Below are 23,188 nucleotides of genomic sequence, written 5' to 3' on the forward strand. Positions count from 1 at the left end.
ATCATGATGTAGTCTTGTGTTCTTATATACATTCTTCTGTTTTTACCTGACTACTGTATGGCACTAACAACTGGTTCATATAGACATTGTACTGTCACCTACACTTCTTTCAAGCCACAATTGCAACCCCTGAATTACAAAGTGATGTTACACTTTTCTCTGTCGTGGTTTGATTTACCCTCTTGATGCCAAATTATGTCAAACATAGCTATTCATGTCCTTAATAAATGTGCCATATTTTCTTCTCAGGACTTCTAATCAGTCAGATCAATAACTTGTTTAATTTGCAATACAGCTAATTATTCCTTGAAAAAGGAGTTACTTTTTCCATTGATTAAGGTCTTCAGTCAACAGGTAAAATCTGCAGGGCTGAAAATTTGGACACCTTGTCACTGAAACTAAACCATTTGTTGGAAAATTACGAGTACAAAGCAAAAACTTATTTTTAAAAGGGAAATGGGCCAAAAAAAAAAATCATCATGATTTATGACCTCACCAATTTATATCATGAGGCATATTACATTTATAGGCAGATATATCCAAACTTCGCTTTAATCCATGTTTACCGTAGCTAGCTCCATAGGTAGCAGAGCAAAAATGTACTCCCATAAAAGAAACAAAAATAGTGGGATATGCGATAACTCAACCCTAAGCATTCGAACTTCATAGAGAAGCTGAAAAGTTTTTGCCTTGTCTTGTTGCTAAGGCCGCAAACACTCGCCGGACTGCTGCAAAATGCCGTGAACAGCAAAGGGACACTTTGCGGAACACAACGGCGCGCCCGTTTGAAAGAACAAGCTGCTGTCTAGCAACCGAAGCACTCAATGGCTGCGAATATTCTACAGTGGAGTAGACAGCCTTAAAGAATAAACTTGCGAAGAAATAAATCCTTAATAAAGTAAGTCGCGGATTTACTTTAGCCAAGATTGTTAATCAGAGTCGTGTAAATGTTTTCTTGGACCCATTATCGTCCCGAATCCGCTCCGATGGGAGATAGATATCTATGTTAGCTGCCTAGCCTAACAGCTACGTGTTGATTCAGAACAGCTGATTGGACTGCCTAGCTACTCTGCCACCTAGCTAGTTCTATGTGCTTTATGCTTGGATTATACATTATTTTCATTAATGTTCAACAGTTTATTTAAAGTCTAGAAGTTATCTGACTGAGCTTGCCTGCTGATGAAATGCATTCGCGTAACTTGCCAGTAATCTGTTTGCTTGCAAACTTGTTAGCTAGCGAGTTCTAAAATCAAAACAGTGTCGAGTGTTAGCTACGATTTGACATTTTCCACAATAAGATCTTATCGTCAGTCATATTACAAGCTACCTAATCTACATTGTCACCTTCCTATGGGACGTGTGGGCAGTGGTACATGCAAATCGTGGATTAACCGGTGTTTGGTAACCGCTTGAACTAACGTCAAGTTTACTTATGTGTTTTTTAGCACGACAATATGGCTGCGAAGGACAACCATCGCATTATGCTCTTAGAGGAAGAAGTACGGAACCTGTCAGAGGAGCTGGTTCAATGTCAGGTAAACCTGAAGATGCACCAGAATCCTACATGTTCAGAACCGAAAGCGGGGATGCAGGTGCATGTGAGGTGTATATAGCTTGACGTAGACGGAACCTGGCTTTGCGGAGGCTGGGGTTTGGAGGTAACTGACACACGCTGGGGTTTGTTGTCATGGTGAAGTAGCGGACAGGTTCAGGGGGGGTTAATCTGCACTGTTTTTCTCAGTGCAGATTAACATTACTGTAAGGTTACATCTAAGGAAACATCTATCAACGGCACCCTGACACCCAAGTTCAGTCTTCCATACGCGTTAGCTGCCGCCTTTACGACCCTATCGAGGCAGAAGCCCGAGTGTTTTAGCGGCTTTTGAGAGGGGCGTTTGCACAGGTGTTTCACAGCTGTGACGCGTAGCTGCAGCTCGCGACGAGCTGTCGTTAGAGATGAATTGGGAGGATAACGATGACTCCACCAGATGGTGCCTGCGCACTGGGAATATGTCACTCACATTTCTGATTGCTGCTTTTTGACTGAGGCCGTTGTAAACGGTTTTTTTTTAAAGTTGTCAAGAAAACTCGACAGAAGGGATCAGTTGTTGTGTCTGTTGAGCATGGCAGGGAAGTAGTTTTTAGTGTTGTATTGTTGAATCAAAAGGCTATCAATGGTTAACATTTTACTGTAGCTGTGGCATCAAGTTGTAAGACTAACTGTTCTTGAGAATTGCTGTATTTAATTTATTCTATTTTGCTAATCTTGGGACCCATCGTGGTAAATATTTTTTCTTACACTTTTTTAATGATAAAATAACTAATTAATTTTAAAAGCGTTCTAATGGTCTGGACCCTCCCCCTTTTTTTAGGCAGACAAAGAGTTTGTGTGGTCATTATGGAAGCGTCTGCAGGTTGCCAATCCGGACCTCACGCAGGCAGTGAGTTTGGTGGTAGAGCGGTGAGTACTCATTTTAAAATGTCTTCCAAGGTCCTTTCAGCGCTGTTGTACTGCCCCAACACTCAAAAAGGAATGTGTGCAGGTCAGGACACCTTTTCTTTTCTTTTTTGCAGCATAATTTTTAACCAGACGACCTTGTAATAATGATTTGACTCTGAACTTAGTAACCTTAAGAGAAAGCATTCTCAAAGATAGAATCACTGACTGCTTCATTTTAACGGTCTGTAATTACAACATAGTCTTTAAAAAATTAGTATTCTATTGTTTTAGTATTCTATCATTTTTAAATTCTGTGAGTTTTTTCACTTACAGTCCCAGTGCCTGCTAGAATATAATGAGTGTTTGTACTGCAAAAAATAATTTCTGTAAAGGCAGAAATAATCAGTGAGTAATAGGGGGAAAAAATCATCTCATTTTTGTAATTTAGCTGGACTGCAAAAACCAGAGGATCCAAACCCTGCATAGAGATGGTTTTCGAAATAATTTTTTTTTTCACTGGGTGAATAAAGCTGTCATATTTTTGGCTGCGTGATGTGCTAATTTGCTGTCACTTGCCATACGCTGAGTGATTTTTATTTCTGCATGATGTTAATCCTTTAGATGACAGTGATGATTAGATGAAGAGTGCTCTCAGGGTGAGCGGTTAATGTCGTTTTTTTTCCTCTCTGATTTCTCTTCTTTTAGAGAGAAGCAGAAAGGAGAGGCCAAAGACCGGAAAGTTCTGGAGATTCTTCAAGTCAAAGACTATAAAATACAGGAGTTGGAACAGGTAGGGTTGGTGTTCTCGTATTTTATGGCACATCCTTTCTCTTCTCTGTAAATAAGATCAAATGCCATTTTATTTGTATAGTGCTTTTTTTTAATAGAAAACGGTCACAAAGACACTCTACAGGATAGCAGAAAAATCAGCAAAAAGATTGCTGTGCTCTTCTTGGCTGATCGCCGTGCTGTTCTTGGCTGATCGCCATGCTGTTCTGTGGCTGATCGCTGTGCTGTTCTTTGGTCCTTTGCAGAGGGTTACCAGCCACCAGCGGGAGAACAGCAGCCTGGCCCAGAGAGCACGCTCCGCGGAGGAAGACAGCGCTGCGAAGACGAAGGACGTGGCTGCCCTGCGCCAAAGACTGAAGGAGAAAAGCCAGGAGCTGAAGGTCCGTACTCGCCTCTGTGACCCTGACAGTCAGACCCGCCCCTGACCTCCTGCCCCTTACCTGACTGTGACCTCCAGCACTGCTCCCACCCTCACAGTCACTTCAAACCCAGTGTTTCTTTCTTCCATGTAACAGCCGAGCAGCTGAGGCTAACATCAGGGTAAATGGTTAATACTGGAGACAGAGAGGAGAGACCTCTGATTAGTCCAGGGGTGGGCAGTTCCATTCCTGCAGGGCTGGTGTGTTTGCAGGGTTTGTGGTCACCAGTTACACTGGACTAAGTGATTTTGATTTAAGTGTATTCAGCTAATCAGCTGATTTAAGAGTTTACACACTTATAACACCGATATCTCCTCTTGTGTGATGGCCCTCCCCCTGCCCCCCGTGACTCCGCCCTGTAGGCGTGTCAGGAGCAGAGTAAGAGGAGGGAGGCGGAGCAGCAGGGCGTGGTCAGAGAGCTGGAGGAGGCGAAGGTGGGGCTGGACGATCGCTGCGGTCGCATGCAGAGGGACCTGGAGAAGCTCCTGGAGCAGGCGGTCGAGTGGTCGCAGGAGAAAACCGCCATCCACACCAAAGCCCAGGTGAGGCCGTGTGCACACCTGTACACACCTTTACCTGTGCACACCTGCATAAACCTGTACACACCTGTACCTCTACAAACCTGTACACACCTTTACCTGTTTACACCTGCATAAACCTGTACACACCTGTACCTCTACAAACCTGTACACACCTTTACCTGTTTACACCTGCATAAACCTGTACACACCTGTACCTCTACAAACCTGTACACACCTTTACCTGTACACACCTGCACAAACCTGTACACACCTTTACACCCCTGCCCCTGCCCCTGTTTACACCTGCATAAACCTGTACACACCTGTACCTTTACACCACGCCTTTAACAGGTGCTCTTGGCCAGGAAGTTTACTGAATTATTTCAGTTGCTGATATCGTACAACAGCCGTGCCACAGCCAGGAATCGAACCAGCAACCTTTGAGTTACTAGCCCAGTTCATGTATAACACCTCCCTTTCTCTTTCCTCGGTGTTTCACAAACCATTCTTCTGTTTGAAAATTCTCGTTGTCCATACACGATATGTGTTTTTTTTCTGGAGGTATTTGAAGGTGAGCTGAAGGATGCAAAGCAGCAAATTGAAGACTTGCGTGAGAGATGCAGCTACCTGACAGCTGAGCTCTCTGCCCGAGAAAAAGAGCTGGAACAAATGGATGACCATGTGACCAGACTCAAGTGAGTAGTGTAGTGCGTGAGTGAATATTGGGTGCTCCACATGTGTATTTATATACACTTTGTGTATATGAGCTTTGCTATGCTGTATGTGTGTGTCTGTGTGTGTATGTATGTATGTGTGTATGTGTATGTATGTGTGTCTGTGTGTGTGTATGTATGTATGTGTGCGTGTGTGTGTGTGTATATGCATGTATGTGTGTGTGTAAGTGTACGTGCATGTGTGTATTTACGCAGTGCTCCCCTGTGTGCGTGTGTGTGTATGCATGTATGTGTGTGTGTGTACGTGCATGTGTGTATTTACGCAGTGCTCCCCTGTGTGCGTGTGTGTGTGTGTGTATGTATGTATGTGTGTGTGTGTGTGTGTATGTACGTGTACGTGCATGTGTGTATTTACGCAGTGCTCCCCTGTGTGCGTGCGCAGGCAGGACCAGCAGCAGCTGCAGGCTCTGTACACTCAGAGTGTGGAGCACGCGTCTGACCAGGCGCAGCTCATTAAGCAGCTGGAGGAGCTCAACCTGGACACACAGAGAGTGCTGCGCACGCAGGAGGCAGCGCACTCCGCCGACTCCGTCTCCTATCAGCGGGTAACGTGCCCACCCGAATGCATCGAGTCTGCCGAACACATCCCGCTTGCCCCAACACATCTAACCCACCCCAACACCTCCATCCCACCCCCAACTCCTACATCCTGCCCCAACACCTCCATCCCACCCCCTCAACACCTCCATCCTACCCCACTGCCCGCCCAAACACCTCCATCCCAGATCTGACCAAACACATACCGCTCGCCCCAACACATCCAACCCACCTCACTGCCTGTACACAGCTCCTGCCTTTCTTCAGTCCTCTCTGCTTCCTTACTTTAGCATTCAGTCCATAATGGATAACAGGAATTTGTGATGCGATGTTATAAATTATGCCCAAGGAAAAGAGCAGTCGTCGCCATGGTATTGACCTTGTGCATTGACCCTTGCATGAATAGCACGCACGCACCTCTGTCTGAATAGTCTTAACGGTAGTGAGACAAGCTTAAATGTAAAGAATGAAGTAGACAGTGGCAAACTTTGAGGATTTATGTGGATGTTAGCAATGTTAATCTGTGATTTGTATTGGGGTTCTAGGTTCACTTACATTTAATGCTTCGTTACTGTTACTCACGTGACCCAGGTAGATGCACTTCTGTGCTCTTTCACCGTATGTCTCTCTGGATGTAATGTAATGCTAAATGAATATAATGTCATGCTATGCTAAATGAATGTAATGCTGTGTGGATCCTCCCAGCTCTACAGTGATCTGAATGAGAGCTTCCAGGCTCTGAAGGCCAGCGAGGCCCAGCTTCGCCAGGCTCAGCTCTCCCTGACGACGCAGCTGTGTCTGAAAGACCAGGAGATCCTCCACCTGCAGGCCCAGCTGCAGCCGCCCCCCACCACCGCCACCGCGGCCTGCTCGCCCATCCGCCAGAGCAACTACAGACAGCCAGAGGTGAGCCCCAATACCTCCCTCCCATCACTCCCCCCCCACCACCACCACCGCGGCCTGCTCCCCCATCCGCCAGAGCAACTACAGACAGCCAGAGGTGAGCCCCAATACCACCCCCCCCCCCCCCCCCCCCCCCCCCACCGCCACCGCGGCCTCCTCCCCCATCCGCCAGAGCAACTACAGACAGCCGGAGGTGAGCCCAAATACCTGCCCCCCGCCACCGCGCCCCCCCCCACCGCCACTGCAGCCTGTTCCCCCATCCGCCAGAGCAACTACAGACATTCCACTCGTAGTCCTGGAGGCGGACATGGTGCATGCTTCTCTGTGTGTTCCCCGTGCGTGTTCCAGCTGCTACTGCCGTGGGAACCCTGCCGTAACCCCCGCTGGGTAATTGCGCACCGATAAGGGAGCAGACACACTCTTCCTCATTACTGCCGCTGTAATGGGCTTTACGAGGCGCGCGTTTGCGCCGCTGAGGAGATCAGTCACGGTTACGGATCAGGGGGTCCTGGGGAGGCCGGCATGGCGGTACGGCGGCCTGGCTAATGCTGGTTTGCGCTCCAGGAGCGGCTGAGGAGGAGGAGGAGTGTGAGAGGGGAGTGCGTGGAGGATGAAGAGTCGCCGTTAACCCTGAGCGCAACACCCAGCCGGGACACACAGACCAACCTGAGGATATCGCAGGTACCGAACGCCCACCCGCCCCTCTGCTCACCCACCTGTTCATTCAGCCTGGATTGTGCTGGAGGTCTGTGTAACTGTTGTCTAGAGGAGACACCGCCAGGATGTATAATAACCCCTCCCTCCCTGGGTAACAGTACAGCCAATCACACGCAGTATCCTCAGACGCATCACCAGAGAACTCCTGTCCTCTTCACCTGCGTGTGTTTAGAGTCACACAGTTTTTAGAGTCACACAGTTTGTTTTACTCCTAAAAGTGCAGGTGTCTAAACATTCCGATGTGAGGTCGTGTCTGTGATTGACCACCTGGTCTGCTCATTCTGAATCCTTTATTCCAATATTACTAAGAAAGAGATTTCCCTGCAGTTACGCAGTTGTCCTATTAAGTATAACCACAGGGCAATTAGACCGTTCTTTTCTCCCTTCCATTGTAGGGAGGCCAGTGTTCCTGCATCTATAACCCTTTAGTCTGCCCTAATGGGACATCGTTATTGTTGAAGAAATAATGTAAATGTAAATGAGCGTGCTCATTAGTGTCTGGCGGGTTAAAACCAGCTGTTGTGCGCAGACTCTGTTCGCCTCTGGGGGTGTTCTGTTTTATTGCCATTCTATGAAACAGAAAAGGTGTGAGCACGCTCAGTTCTGCCCAGGGCTGAGTTGTTCTGTGTTGTAAGCGTTCAGAGTGAGCATGCTCAGTTCTGCCCAGGCCTGAGTTGTTCTGTGTTGTAGGCGTTCAGAGTGAGCATGCTCAGTTTTGCCCAGGGCTGAGTTGTTCTGTGTTGTAGGCGTTCACAGTGAGCATGCTCAGTTCTGCCCAGGGCTGAGTTGTTCTGTGTTGTAGGCGTTCAGAGTGAGCATGCTCAGTTCTGCCCAGGCCTGAGTTGTTCTGTGTTGTAGGCGTTCAGAGTGAGCATGCTCAGTTTTGCCCAGGGCTGAGAGTGGGTGTGGTTTCTCTCCCAGGGTGCATCTGTGCTGCGTTCCCGGTCGCTGTCCCCGGCGAGCGGCAGCGGTGGCAGAAGGGGACCGTTCGGGGGGCTGAAGCGGGCTGAGGCCAGGGTTCGAGACCTGGAAGAGATGCTTCAGTTAAAGGTGAAACCGCACCGGGCAGCGTGTTTACAACTTCCGAGCTGAGGGGTGGGGTTTGTGTTTGATTGACTGACAGAGAGAGAATGCGTAGTTAAGGGGATGGGTTTGTGTTTGGACAGACGGAGGAGAATGCAGAACTGAAGAAAGCCCATGAGAATCGGCAGGAGAGGCTGCACGTGCTTCAGAACAACTACAAAACTCTCAAAGAGCAGCTAAAGCAGGCTGAGGAATCCCAAAACCTGTACGAGCAGCATCACCTCACACCCAAAACACCTAACCCTTAGCAACAGATCTGCATGCTTTATCACTTAGGAACAGATCCACATGCTTTATCACTTAGCAACAGATCCACATTCTTTATCACTTAGCAACTGATTCACAACTTTTATTACTTAGCAACAGAGCCACATGCTTTATCACTTGGCAACAGGTCCATATCCTTTTTCCGTAAGCAACAGATCCACATTCTTTATCACTTAGCAACCGTTTCACATCTTTATCACTTGGCAACAGACCCACATCCTTTGTCACTTTGCAACAGATCCACATATTTAACAAAAATTGCTGTCCAGATTGGGTTAGGCTTGTGTAAAGTGTGAACAGTAACTCTGCGTTGGGTTAGGCTTGTGTACAGTGTGCACAGTAACTCTGTGTTTGGTTTGCAGTCCGAGGGGGAGGAAGCAGCGTGCTGAGGCCTGGGAGCTCCGGCAGGAGGACAGCGACGGCGTCTGGAATGAGCTGGCCTACTTCAAACGGCTCACTAAGAACCTCGCCACTGAGAAGTGAGTGTGTACTTCAGACGGCTCACTAAGAGCCTCGCCAGCGTTTGGACCAACACGTGCGCTCAGACGACAAAATTTAACAAAAACCTTAAGCAGCCAAAAAATGCCTTTAAGATGTATTATTTATGAAGCATTGTGAGAAACCATTGCGGACACCATCCTGGACTTTGACTTAAATGAGTTGTAATAAAGACGTCGGGACTTTTGGGGTTTCATCTTGAAGGTGTTTGCGGTAATGAGTGTCCTTTGTCCTTGGTCCAGTGCTGAGATACGTACGCACTGCAGCGTATGCCTCTGAAAGCCCAGGAGGAATGGCCTCTGTTTCATTATTCACACAACTGTACCGTTAGCCATTAGCATTCGGTGATCTGCAGGCATTTTTAATGAATTAGCACTGCTCGATGAATGGGATTGTTCAAGTGCGTTTGCTAATGCTAATGCTAGCGTGGTGCACAGTTCTGTGTAAAGCCGGTTGTTTTTGTCCTGGGGGGGGTACAGGACTAATCTGGAAGAGGAGGTGGACGTGCTGCGCGTGCAGGCCGCTGTGGACAGGTCCGCACTGCAGGAGGTGCGCATGAGCCTGCAGCAGGAGCAGCAAGGTGAGGGGGGAGAGGGGAGGGGGCATGGAGAGGATGAGGGGGCGAAGCATGGAGATGGGGGGGGCCGAGGCATGGAGAGAGGGGTGTGGTACGCATGACACGTCTGACATAGCAAAATGGCTGCATGTCCAAGAAAAAAGTGCAGAATCGATCCTGGCAACAAAAAAAAAGAAAAATTCTTGAGGGTGTGGAGTCAAGCAGGGCTTCACTTTAAATGCACCAAACTGACTCTGAAGCAAAAAGCCATTGAGCACTCATCCGTGCGCCGGTACCTGTGAGTCCCGTCCCTCTCTATCAGGGGGAGCAGGCTGACACAGAGAGAGGAAGGACAGCGCTGAGATGAAAGGCGCTAACACGGGGAGGTTGTGTCTCCGTGCGTTATGGGATAGACGTTAACGTGCGCGCTCGCGTTCGGGCCCAGGGAGACGCAGGCTTCATCTCGAGGTAGCGAATCCCCGGCCGCCCCCCCTTGTGATCGCGGGACCCCTCCCCGGGGTGAGCTTCCGGCACGTTCCGCTGTGCCCGCGCCCGCCGAGCCTCCGATTGGATGTGACGTCTTCGCGAGACGAAAGCAGGGGCTAATTTCACCTAACAAACGCCGCCGTCGCGGAACGCAGGAAGGAACGTCAACCTGCTGAGCGAACTGCGCCTCTCTGCCCTCCAAAGGTCGACTGACCGGGAAAGTTTGGGGCGTGAATATTTAACTTCAGCTCTTTCTACAAACCGGGTTCCAGAGACTGTGTGACCATTTTATGCTGAAGAGTCAGAAAGGTTACTCTTACTTTTTTTTTTCTCTTTACCATCGTGCAAGAACGTAGCCGGTCCTGTTCACCTGCGTTCTACGTACCTGTGTTTTGTGTGATGCTGCAGAATACTTTATTGACTATACAATACACAAATTAAAAAAATGTATTTTACAGGCTTTTTTGCAGATGCTCTTATTCAGAGCGACTTACACAACTTTATTACATAGCATCAACAGCGCAGTTATTTTGTGCATCACATTCATTTGTGGCATATGCAGATATGCGCAGATACATACCGCTGATGCAGAGCATTGTTTTTTTAAAACAATGACATTATTTTTTTAAATGGATGAACAAACGCAGCCGCGTGATAGGCTGGTTCGGCCTCTCCCCACACGCTCCCCGTTCAGCGCTGCGCGGTTCCGTTAGCGTAGCGCTTCCTTTACCGGGGCTGGCAATTAGCAGCCATTAGCGCTGCCCGAACCCTGCGCTGCTTTTCCGGGAAGAGTGGGCGCAGGGACGGACAGGTAAAGTGGAGAAGCTCGTTAGCGCTAATTAAGGCTTTTGAGGCGGTGACAGGCGTGCGCTTTGTTCCCCCGGGAGACAGAGCTGCTGCTGAACGAGGCCGAGGGCGCCGGGGTCACCCGCTGCAGCACCCCCAAAACGCCGTCCGCCGCGGAGACTGAGAACACTGCTCAGCAGGTACCGTACACCTATACACACACACACACACACACACACACACACACACACACCTCTACCAACCTATACACACATACACACACACACACACCTGCACACACACACCCGCTGCAGCACCCCCAAAACGCCGTCCGCCGCGGAGACTGAGAACACTGCACAGCAGGTACCGTACACCTATACACACACACACACACACACACACCTCTACCAACCTATACACACACACACACCTGCACACACACACCCGCTGCAGCACCCCCAAAACGCCGTCCGCCGCGGAGACTGAGAACACTGCTCAGCAGGTACCGTACACCTATACACATACACACACACACACACACACACCTGCACACATACACATACACACACACCTCTACCAACCTATACACACACACACACACACACACACACATACACCTGCACACACACACCTGCTGGAGCTCCCCCAAAACGCCGGCCGTCGCGGAGACTGAGAACACTGCTCAGCAGGTACCGTACACCTATACACACACACACACACACACATACACCTGCACACACGCACACACACACACACACACACATGAATGCATCTACCTGTACACACATAAACACACAGGCACACGCACCTACCTGTACACTCACTTGCGCCACTATACCGTACTGCACTACACTGTACTCAGAGTAGTACTCAGTAGGAGACACAGTAATGCTCCAGGTTGTTTAGAGCTGCATGTCAGACCTGGTCCTCAGATGAGTGGCTTAATGGGTGTAATATCAGAGAACAGGAGAAATTTCGATCAGACACGCAAGTGCATGTATGCACGGGACCCAGGCGAATGGGATTGTTTGGGGCTGATTTCCCGCAGATGATGCCCGTGACCGCGTGCCAATAACTGCCATATGGACCCCTAATGGGGCCTGTCATTGGCGGTATTAGTGAGTGACAGGCGGTGTGTTAAACATAATGTGCAGCGGACGATAGGCTGAGCCTGATTCGTCCTGGGGAAAGGCGGTAATTGAGGAGATTTTTCGCCTGACTCGGATGTCGTACTCCTCAGGGCGGCCTCTCATCAGCCAGACAGAGAGGGTGATTGTGTTTGAAATGGATCAGACCCGCGAGAGAGACAGACTCAGCCCAGGAGCTCGCCGTCTTTTAGTTATGCACTCATCTGTGACTGACTGCGCTGAGATCTAACACACACCTTTAATCCTCTCTGCAAAGGTCTATCACACTCTGCAAAGGTCTGTCACTCAGCCCAACTGTACATCTCTAATCCACTCCGCAAAGATCTATCACACTCCGCAAAGGTCTATCACACAGATGAAATGTGCATCTTTAATCCTCTCCGCAAAGATCTATCACACTCCGCAAAGATCTTCTGTATGTGTGCCGTTCCTTGTGTTTTTGTGATTGGGGCTCCCCTGTAGAGGGAACCTGGATCTAAACGGCAGGCTTTGCTCTGTCCTGGTCCCGTGTGGCCCTCTCAGGTTGAGCAGCTGCAGAAGAAGGCGTGGTCCCTGGAGAAGGAGGTGGAGCTCCTGAAGCAGGCCAATCAGGACCTGTCCGAGGCCAGAGAGAGGCTGCAGAAGAGGGCGTGGTCTCTGGAGCAGGAGGCGGAGAGCCTGCGGGCGGCCAATCAGGAGCTGTCGGAGGCCCGGGAGCAGCTGCAGACGTCCGTGCTGCGGCTGCGCAGTCAGGCGGCCGCGCGGCAGCAGGCGGACCGGGCGTGGCACCAGGGCGTGGCGCAGGAGCTGGAGGAGGAGCTGGGGGCGTGCCGGAGGCAGCTGGCCCAGGCCAGGAGGGAGGGGGCCCAGGCCAGACTCCGCCTGGAGAGGGCCCGGCAGGAGCTGGGGCTGCTCCGGGCCGCGCGGGACTACAGCCGCACCCGCTCCCGAAAACACCACCGAAACGCCGCCGCCCCCGCCGCCTCGACCAGGGGGTCACTGCGCCGACGCCTTTCCTGCTACAGGAGCAGGACACGCCCATCACACCCCAGGGCCAATAAGGACGACTGGGAGGACGTCAGCGCCGAAAGGTGACTTACCTGTGCTGCTCATTAATACAGATACAGGTGACTTACCTGTGCTGCTCATTAATACAGATACGGGTGACTTACCTGTGCTGCTCATTAATACAGATACAGGTGACTTTCCTGTGCTGCTCATTAATACAGATACAGGTGACTTACCTGTGCTGCTCATTAATACAGATACAGGTGACTTACCTGTGCTGCTCATTAATACAGATACAGGTGACTTACCTGTGCTGCTCATTAATACAGATACAGGCGACTTACCGGTAAGCGTAGCAGAATTAGCCTGCGCAGGAGCAGAACTAGCCTGTGCAGACACAGAGCTTGACCTGCTCGGTTAGCCGTGCCTCTGAGGAGCCTGTCAATCTTGAGCCAGGTCCCGCCTCCTGCCTCCTCTCAGCTCAGCAGCTGTGTTACATTCTTTAAATTTAGCTGCATCCGTTGTTTCATCACTGTTTCATGCAAAGCCAGTGAACCTTATTGTTTACTGAATGGTGTTTAGAAAGTGGTCTGTGGTATTGTCCAGTGAGCGCGTTTTACACTTGGGCCTTTTAATCACTGCGGTTCCTTTATGCTCCAAAAATTGGGATTCCAGCCACAAAATTCCACTGCGATTCCGGCGCCAGAAATGGGAAGCAGTTGTGATAATGGCGTAGTTATTCCCTTTACTACGTCAGTCATTTGATTCTTAGATTGATTCATAATTTGCAGCAGTGATTTGCTTTTGTGTGTGCTCGTGCGTGTCTGATCGTGACTGCGGAGTGAATCTCAGCCAGTGCTGTCCTGTCATTCTTGACAGCCATTGTTCTCAGGAACTGCATTTAGGCCCTCACTGCAATAGATTTTTTTAATTTATTTTTTTTTAAATTTCATTTATTATCAGCAGTGTATTTATTAATTTAGAGCCGGCCCTAGGGTTTCAGTGGCCCTAAACGAGAATGATTGTGTGGCCCCAAAGTGCTCCAACATGATATTTGAATTGTGAGGCTCGGGGATAGTTGTGCCTATAAACGACTGTATAGAGTGTTTATGCCCCTGTACGTATTCATGCTGTATAAATGTGCTGTAATGGGTATGTGAGTGAATGTTGTTGTTCTCTCTCCAGTGACAGTGGAGAGGAGTACACCGACAGCCTGAACACCTCACTTCCTGCCCGGCCACAGGTCAGCAAAGCCCCCTCCTTGCGTGTGTGTGTGTGTGTGTGTGTGGTGTGTGTGTCTGTCTGTGTGTGTGCGTGTGTGCGAAGCCGCAGCATGGCGCAGATCAAACCCCCGCTGATCGAACCCTAACGTGGGCCGGTATGAACGAGCGGCATGTTCCTGTTTGATGTGAGTACAAACGGTGCAGCGGTGCGCCCTGAGGGAACAGCGTTCAGGACGCGGTGTTGAGTTACGCTACGCTCTGCTCCGCCGCAGTCACCGTGCGACCGTCGCCGCGGGGACTCCTCGACTTCCCAGCATGCCCTGCAGACGGGCGACATCAGAGACGCGCGAGCGGAGGCCGTCGGACACGCCCAGCCTGGTGAGTCATCCTATCAGAGCGCACTAATGATGTCACACATTAAACTCCCTTGTAATGACTGCTTCACAGGGGAAAAGCAAAGATTACAGAACCTCACAAGCCCACTTTTACTAGGCCCCCGCCATAATTTGAAATGTAGTTTGGCATAGTATTAAATTATGTCCGGAGGTTGTTTTAACAAGTGGCCGAACAACGGTCCATTTTAAGTGGTACAGTACATTTAGTACTGTAGGCTGCGTGCAGGTGCAGCAGTAAATTGTGTGTGTGTGTGTGTGTGTGTCTCAGGCTGCGTGCAGCTGCAGCAGTAATGCATGTATGTCTCAGGCTGCATGCAGGTGCAGTAGTAAGGTGTGTGTGTGTGTGTGTGTGTGTGTGTCTCAGGCTGCGTGCAGGTGCAGCAGTAAGGTGTGTGTGTGTGTGTGTCTCAGGCTGCATGCAGGTGCAGCAGTAAGGTGTGTGTGTGTGTGTCTCAGGCTGCGTGCAGGTGCAGCAGTAAGGTGTGTGTGTGTGTGTCTCAGGCTGCGTGCAGGTGCAGCAGTAAGGTGTGTGTGTGTGTGTGTGTGTGTCTCAGGCTGCGTGCAGGTGCCGCGGGGTTGGCGGGCGTACCGGAGGAGAGGCGCGTTCTCCCGGGCCCTCCAGCAGAGGATCGGCGCTCTGCAGCAGCAGGTCACCGTCCTGCAGGCCGCCAAGAAGACCGCGCAGAGCGCCGTCCAGGAGCTGCGGCTCGCGCAGGACAAGATGGCGTCGCAGCTGAGCGCGCTCACGCAGAAGCTGAACGCCAGCAAGCAGCTCTCACAGGTACCAGCCCTCCAATCCACACGCTCTCAGCGCTGAACCGTCCAATAGGATAATTCCCTGGCACTGAGCCCTCCAATCACCAAACATGGCTAATGGCATTACCACACCAGCAAGTGCACTTGCAGCATCACTAAAGGGCTACTAAAGAGCTTTTAATACACTGCACTATAGAGCTTTAACACACTGCACTACTATACAGCTTTAACACACTGTGAAGGGCTCTTCAGTAAGGCTGTGAACCTGCGCTTCCTCCCCAGAAGCTCAGTACACAGCCGGTTTGTGACTTCTGTTTAAAAGGGTTTAAAATGTGATGACAGAATGAGTGGAGGGGAGGGGGACAGAGGGGATCGGAGGGGAGAGGAGAGGCGCAGTCTGTGCGTCTGAGCTGCGCAGGTGGCTTACAGAGCAAACAGCCAGTGCGCTGTGTCCCGCCTGGGGGGTCCCCCCAGGGGCCCCAGGAGCTGCGCTCTGCTGGTACTGACCGGCCCCCGGCCCCTGGCATCGCCGCCACCGCGCCATTTACCCAGGGATCAGCCAAATGTCAGTGTGACCCCGCTGCCACCGCGGCGGCCTGTGTGTATTTACCCATCGCTCGGCGCTCTGTTTGTCCAGCCCGCCGTCCGGGTTTCTGCAGCTGGGGATGCACACGCACAACGAGAAAAAATAACTGAAATGCCTTTTTATTTACGGCCTGCATTTACCCCCCCCCCCCGCTTTTAGGCCCTCCTCACCAGGCGTGCGTTCCGTGCTTATGAAAGATGCCCGAATTCAGTGACGCTGCATTTGAGAGTTTTAAGAGACCAGTGCAGCTAGTGGCCTTGTGCCTTGTTTAGCGTACGGTACAGGAAGACCCCTGACCTCTGACCCCTGTCAGCGGAGACCCCCTGAGTTCGGCCGAATCCGCCGCGATGTGCCGTCGCTCTGAATCGCGGTGACTCCGGCGGCTGCCCAAGGTACCGCGGCGCGTGCGGCGTTTACGCTCGGTAACGTCTCTGAAGTCTTAACGAGGCGTGAGATCAATCAGCGTAATTATTTAATTAATGAAATCACGGCCAGTTAGCTGGGAACTGCAGTGCAGTGAAGACGTCCCCCTCTGATTTAGGCTCCGCCCCTCAGGGGTCTCTGCTTTGCAACAGAGGCTTAAAGCTGTGAAGGCCCCCCCCCCCCTTTATATATGTAAATGCATTCAGAATCGGGCTAGACATCAAACATTTCTATTCAAATTGTCTTATTATATAATCATAATTTTCTTTATCATTACTTCTTTATAATGATAATTATTAGAATCTCTTGTTATTAGAATGTGTTAAAAGTTAACCCACGTTAATGCACACAGTGGGTCCTGGGATTGATATACTGGAAAAAGCATAAATCTAAAGCATTGGAACACCGCTCAGTACTGTTATACTTGTGAAGGGAGGGTTTGCAAAGTACTGAAAATATGAGTGTCAAATTGACACCTCAACAAATCTTTCTCTGAGCGATTGCATTAGTATAAATAATATAATGTTCAAATTAATTTTGTGCAATATACAATATTACCTGTATTCTTTATTTTACGCCGCCTTTTTTGCTTATCTTTGTCAAGGGTGTGTATAATTTGGGCGCACTGTACAGGTAGGTCTTATTCATGTATAAAATCAATCATGGCTATTGATTGATTATGAGGACGGAGAAGCTTCTGGAAAAACTGCAAGATCCCAGGCTGTTCAGATGGTGTCTCAGTACGCTCTATACATAAGCGTGTGTGTCTCTCTTGCTCTCTCTCTCCCTCTCTCTTGTAATCTCTTTGTCTTTCTCACTGTTTTGTCTCTCTCTCTCCCTCTGTGGAGTTCACTGTTCATAATAAAAATGTTTCTACCCATCAGTACTATTTCTCACTGTCTCTCTCTTTCGCTCTTTCTCTGTCTGTCTCTCGCTCGCTCTCTCTTGCTCTCTCTCTCTCTCTCTCTCGCTCCCTTCCATGGAGTTCACTGTTCATAATAAAAATGTTTGAGCTCTTTGTTAAGTGAAAAAGAGCGCCTCGAGTTCTTTCGAATTGACGCAGTAATTATTCAATCTCAACTGACCTTTCCATTGCAGTCTACCTTTACTGAGGAATTAGTCTTTGTTCCTCTTTGTGACAGATGTGCTTTAAAAAAAAACAGCAGCGATTATGAGATCCTGCCATTTTTTTATTAATGGGGTGAAGAGGAGGACATTAATGGGTGAAAGGAAAGCTCACTGGCTCGACAACTAATTACTTTCACAGGGTTCAATTCTGTTAGTTCACATTCACTTATAAAGGGCTCACTTCTGCCTGTTAGGTCACATTCACTTGCACAGACAGGCCCCCGAGCTGTGGTGCCAGGGGGTGTTAGATGGCTGTAACGTTGTGCATTTGATTTGTTTTTCACATTCCTCAGAAAGCCTTGCAAAACTTCTCCTAGGCCCCAGCGAGATTTGAACTCGCGACCCCTGGTTTACAAGACCAGTGCTCTAACCCCTGAGCTATGGAGCCACACCTGTCTTTTTGTTTTTTTGAGTGCTGTTATCTGGTAACCATGGGAAGTTACGTGTGAGTGTTTCTTTAAACAGAAGCTGACCTCTGACCTCGCTACCTCGGAGCACCAGAGAAGCGAGCTGGAGCGTGAGCTGGAGGAGCTGAAACAGAGGTCCCCCCGTGCCCCCACCCAGGCCCCCGAACCCCAAAACACGGCCGAGGCGGAGCTCAAGGGCCTGCAGGCTAAACTGAAGGTCAGAGACGCGGCCGAACGCTGTCCTCCAGGGTGCCTCCCGCTGCCTGTTCTTCTGCGGTTTCATCAGTAGAAAGCACAGTGCAGTGCTGCCCCCTACTGTACTGGAGTGTAGGGCTTTTTTTCCTGCTATTTTCTACAGGTTTGGGCCATTGGTGCTTTGGTCTGATCGATGCAGGTCACATTGCTTTAATTACATCCGCTCCACAGTTGAGTCCAGCCTGGTGCGATTAGCACTGATCTTCTGTCAAAATCGCAGGGAATCTTGACCAAAGAGACCAATGTTTCAGAGTTAAAACCGTTTCTAAAATGGATTTGTGAGGGTTAGAATTACCTAGCAGTGAGTATTTGCGCTGCAGTGCTGGAACAGATCCTGTTTCACATCCACATATGGATTTATAAATATTACACCTTTATAATGTCACATTCCCACTCACTCCCCCATAAGCACACACGTAAACAGCTGAACTAAGTCCCTGTATATTAATACTCTCACCATTGTGCGTATTTCTCAGAATGCCTGTAATGAGGTAACGAAGCACACACTGGCCACTAAAAGCCTGAAGACTGAGCTTCAGGCCAAGGAGGAGCAGGTGAAAGAGCTGCAGGAAAAGTAAGTCCTTTTATTTGCAGTGTGTGAGTACTGGCATTTAGCAGACTTTCTAAAAATATTGCAAAGTATTCAATTATACAGCTGTATGCTGTTTCAATTCAGGTTAAGTACCTTGCTTAAGCAGTCCCATGGCAGTGTCCTGCCTAGGAATGGAACCTGCAGCTTTAGGGTCACCAGCTCAGTTCCCCATGCATTACATTTGCATTTGTTTGATTCCCCCCCACCTACCACTACCACTACCACTACCACTACCACTACCACCACCACCACATGTTGCAGAAAGTCATGCAAAACATTTCCTAGGCCCCAGCGAGATTTGAACTCGCGACCCCTGGTTTACAAGACCAGTGCTCTAACCCCTGAGCTATGGAGCCACACCTGTCTTTGTTGTTGGCTCGTAACATTTGATGGCTGAGGGCGGCGAACGTACGTTAGATTCTTGTGTGTGCGCTGTTATTTGCTGTGTGTGAGTAGTGTTAACCTACTTAAGGGTAAAGCCACACCTCCTCAGACGAGATCAACTGTCATTGTGCTCACATTCCAACATCGGCGGCTTGTGGGCGTTTTCCGCTTTTAAAACACCGTTCCTTAAATGTATATTGAATGTGTATATTGGAAATCCCCACACAGGAATAATTAACAAAACTTCCTTAGCAGAACTATGTGGAATGGGGAAATAAAGTTTGAAAGTGGAGACACTACACTTTGGATCTTTATTCTGATTCGATAATCGCTTCTTGTCGGAAGATGTGTGTCTTTAACCTTCGGTTACGGGCCCTTCCCTACCCTACCCATAATACTAGTATTCATAGATTTTTTTCCCCCACATCCTGGAGAATGTCATGCAAAACTTCTCCTAGGCCCCAGCGAGATTTGAACTCGCGACCCCTGGTTTACAAGACCAGTGCTCTAACCCCTGAGCTATGGAGCCACACCTGTTGTGAGTGACTAACATTAGATGTCTTAAGGCTGCAGCCGTGTACATGTATTGAGTAGTGTTACCTGCTGTGTGTGAGTAATGTTATCTGCACTCTGAGTAGTGCGTGTAGTGTGTCTTTGGTGGATATTTTAACGGGTTCTTTCTCTCTCAGGGTTTCCCACATGGAGCGTGACATCACCATGAAGAGGCAGCTGGCTGAAGATTTAAGAAGTAAAATGAAGACCTTCCAGGACAACGACAAGAGCCTGAAATCACTCATTGAGGACCTGGAGAGAAAAGTATGAGAAATCCACATTAGTATATGGATACGTATCCTAACAGATTTGTTCTAACCATAGTAACATATTACTGTAGCTTATGTCTCGGTGGGGACGGCCAGGTAAACCCCCCCCAGGTGACTCGTACCCGTGTTCACTCAGGTGAAGGTTTTGTCCGAGGAGGCGGCGAACAGGAAGGCCTTCATCGACTCGCTGAAGAGGAGGCTGAGCGTGACGAGCAAAGAGAGGAGCGAGTACGAGCTGAGCAGCCAGAAGCTGAGGAAGCTGCTGGACAAGAAGGTGAAGCCTCACTATCACCCAGACGGTGGCACGAGGGATGACGTCACCTCTACTGTGATGTCATAAGAGAGTTTCCATTCTAACCAATCAGTGTCGAAAGTGCTTTTCTGCTGTCTGGGAGACATAGAGGAGTCTGCTACCGCGTTTCTGCCATGCGCCCTGCCTCTGATGCGTCTCTCTAATGCGACGCAGGACCAGAAGGCGCAGGCGCTGCATGCGCGGGTGCTGCAGTGTGAGGAGGCGATGGCGGAGCTGGAGCGCACAGCGTCGCAGCAGATGCACGGCCTGGCGCAGCAGAGCTCGCAGTCCCTGGACGCGCTGCAGAGGAAGCTGGCCGTCGCCAACGCGCAGCTGGAGCACTTCCACGCCTTCGTCCAGGTACAGCCGCTAACGAGCTCTATCACACCTTAGCCCAGGTACAGCCGTGCTAACCGCTAAAGAGCTCTTACACACCTTAGCCCAGGTACAGCCGCGCGTACCTGCTAACTGCTAAAGTGCTGTTTGATAGCAGATTGATAGCAGGGCTCATTGTTGAAAATAAAGCGAGGTTATTTTTAAGATGAAAGCCGCGAGTGTTTTAACCACAAGGTGTCACTGTGGTGATGCAGTGGAGTGTTTTAACCACAAGGTGTCACTGTGGTGATGCAGTGGAGTGTTTTAATGACACGGTGGCGCTGTGGTGATGCAGTGGAGTGTTTTAATGACACGGTGGCGCTGTGGTGATGCAGTGGAGTGTTTTAACCACAAGGTGTCGCTGTGGTGATGCAGTGGAGTGTTTTACTGACACAGTGGCGCTGTTTCTGCAGGCGCTGGCCAGCGAGCTTCACTCGGACATGCAGGAGGTCAGAGGTCAGCTGCGGAAGCACAGGCGGCGGAAGCATCCGGAGAGCAGCCGCCAGTCCAAGGAGTCCCTGATGAGAGCGCAGTGCCTGGCGGCCTCCATCCTCAACGTGTCCCACACCGACCTGCAGGACATCCTGGACCCCGAGCAGGTCAGGTGGCGTCCGCAGAAGACCCACGGAGATCCTCGGGTCGAGGTGTGGAGACCCCCGGCCCGTGTGACCCTGTGTTTTTAAAGAGGTGCTCTGCTGTTTTATCCCCAGAATACTGAAGAAGCGGAAATAGAGAGGAGGAAGGAACACGACTGGCTGGACCAAGTGATGAAGCTTCTGCAACAGCAGGTATAAATGACCTCATACACCTAAAAATGATAACATACACTTTGATTGGCTCAGCAATTCCCTCCCTGTGAAAACCTGGCCGGTAGGTGTTATTCTGTACAAGGACATGCGTACCAGGTGTCCAGGCCATGAAAGTGATTAATTAAACGGCTTCTTTTCAGATCCCGTCTGTCTCTCTGTTGATGGAGGCCGTGCGAGCCAAGCTGAGAGAGAGGACGGTGCTAACAGAGGAGCTGGCTTCCCTCAGAACACAGGCCCGAAACACGCCTGACCCCGGCCCTCTCTGACATGCCAGAAACACGCCAACTACACGCCTGACTCTGGCCCTCTCTGACACGCCAGAAACCCGCCAACTACACGCCTGACCCCGGCCTTCTCTGACACGCTAGCAACACGCCAGCAACACGCCTGACCTCGACGTTCTCTGTCACACCAGCAACACGCCACGCGGTGTGAATTGCTGCAGTCTTTGGTGATGTCATAGCACTAGCACTGGCACAGCCTGCTCAGATGTCCTTGGATGTCTGAGAAGTAAAAACCCTGAACGACTTTTTATTGTCAGCTGACACAAAGGAACAGTGCTCTGCAAAGATGAGCTGATCATGCTTTCTGTGTCGGCAGCTGTCTGTTAATCGTTTTATAGAGAAATGAATGTGTTTTGAGTGTGAATTTGTTTTTTAATAAAATAGACGGTTTGGTTTGCTTATAGTTTGATGCCAGTACTTGGAATACTTGATCTGAACTCACTGCCATTAGCCGCGTTTCCACCGCAGGAACTATACCCCGGAACTAGGAACCTTTTGAGGAACTCAGTGCGTTTCCACCGCAGGAACTAGGGTCTAAATTTAGTTCTGGGGGCTTTGTTTTACCCCCCAAAACGTTCCTGCTCGGGGGGTAGTACTTTCCGAAAGTACAGGAACCTTTTGGGTGGAGCTTGCAGCGCTGAACATTTCTGATTGGTCGAGTACTCGTAGCATTTGTGTTGTATTTATTTTCCGCCATTACCCGCCATGTTTGAAAATATGCCGGCGCAACCCGATTTATTTTCATAACTTCAAATCAAACTTGTATGTTATGCAGCGCAGTAGCCTAGTTTTGGTTATAGCCTGCCAACGTCTTGGAATTATAACGTGTGCTCTTCTGTTCTTTTCTTGCTTTAGTATTCGTTTTATAAAATGCTAAGCATTCGTGCTGGGACAGCATATTACATACTAAAACATTCAAACGGATTAATTCGGTTGCTGAATATTTTCTTCCGGATTTTCTTTGTTAGCCCATTGTAATTGAATCAAAACGTTTGATACAGTTATGTGAGGTATGCGGCAGTTCTGCGTAATTCACATTGGTGATACAGTAAAAGCAAACTGGAAATCACCTTCCGCACTTTTTGTCATGGTAAAATAACAGGTTAATTCTAGTAATAGTACCTTTAGCTTTTTCAGACTGCCGTAATTTTACTCTGCCATTCTTCAATTTCACAAAAAGACCAGGAAGACTATGGACTAATTTATGGTGCATGGTTCGCATCTGGAGGGCACACTTCGCTGCTCGGCTAGCAGTAACTCCGAAGGAAAACAAATGGTGGCTGTACCACTACTAATTTAAAATTTCACGCAAGTCCGAGTTTTCGTTCTATTCTTGTCATTTTGCGATTAGCCTATATAGAATTGACGATGAGAAAGTAATCAAACAGCAAATTGTTTACAACGTGTGCATGTTTTCTGCTGTTGTTGCCAGTTATATTGGAAATGTGAATGCATTCTGTCGCTTCGGATGTCAAGACATGAAAGCGAATGTTCGCATGAAAACATAATGAATGTGTTTGAGAGGATATATAAAACAGTTACAATCTGACTATTGGTCTGTTATATCCTATTTGTTGCATAACGGTC

The 23,188-nt window shown here is 49.3% G+C and overlaps 1 protein-coding gene and 3 non-coding genes across 5 annotated transcripts; 1 reads left to right on the forward strand and 3 right to left on the reverse strand.

Moving 5' to 3' along the window:
* The first annotated feature begins 749 nt into the window (after positions 1-749).
* Positions 750-22,004, forward strand: cntln (centlein, centrosomal protein). Of its 2 annotated transcripts, none has more exons than XM_035416950.1 (28): positions 750-898; positions 1,446-1,535; positions 2,373-2,461; positions 3,146-3,230; positions 3,475-3,609; positions 4,011-4,190; positions 4,731-4,864; positions 5,286-5,448; positions 6,146-6,346; positions 6,908-7,024; positions 7,982-8,110; positions 8,227-8,348; positions 8,773-8,889; positions 9,388-9,488; positions 10,842-10,936; positions 12,407-12,954; positions 14,057-14,114; positions 14,367-14,472; positions 15,044-15,270; positions 17,848-18,006; positions 18,521-18,618; positions 19,710-19,836; positions 19,978-20,115; positions 20,308-20,493; positions 20,922-21,107; positions 21,219-21,296; positions 21,458-21,575; positions 21,623-22,004. In XM_035416950.1, the coding sequence occupies exons 2-28, from the start codon at positions 1,455-1,457 to the stop codon at positions 21,628-21,630; spliced, it is 3,786 nt and encodes a 1,261-aa protein (XP_035272841.1). In that variant the 5' UTR covers positions 750-898; positions 1,446-1,454; the 3' UTR covers positions 21,631-22,004. The 2 variants fall into 2 exon arrangements, with proteins under 2 accessions (XP_035272841.1, XP_035272840.1); XM_035416949.1 differs by having other exon boundaries at positions 751-898; positions 21,458-21,584; positions 21,632-22,004.
* On the reverse strand, positions 17,698-17,770 carry trnat-ugu. The gene has a single exon. It is a non-coding gene; the product is annotated as a tRNA-Thr (tRNA).
* On the reverse strand, positions 18,920-18,992 carry trnat-ugu. Its single transcript has one exon. It is a non-coding gene; the product is annotated as a tRNA-Thr (tRNA).
* trnat-ugu lies at positions 19,477-19,549 on the reverse strand. Its single transcript has one exon. It is a non-coding gene; the product is annotated as a tRNA-Thr (tRNA).
* Positions 22,005-23,188: the final 1,184 nt, after the last annotated feature.

The sequence above is a fragment of the Anguilla anguilla genome, chromosome 5 (assembly GCF_013347855.1).
Source record: "Anguilla anguilla isolate fAngAng1 chromosome 5, fAngAng1.pri, whole genome shotgun sequence".
Taxonomy (NCBI): Eukaryota; Metazoa; Chordata; class Actinopteri; order Anguilliformes; family Anguillidae; genus Anguilla; species Anguilla anguilla.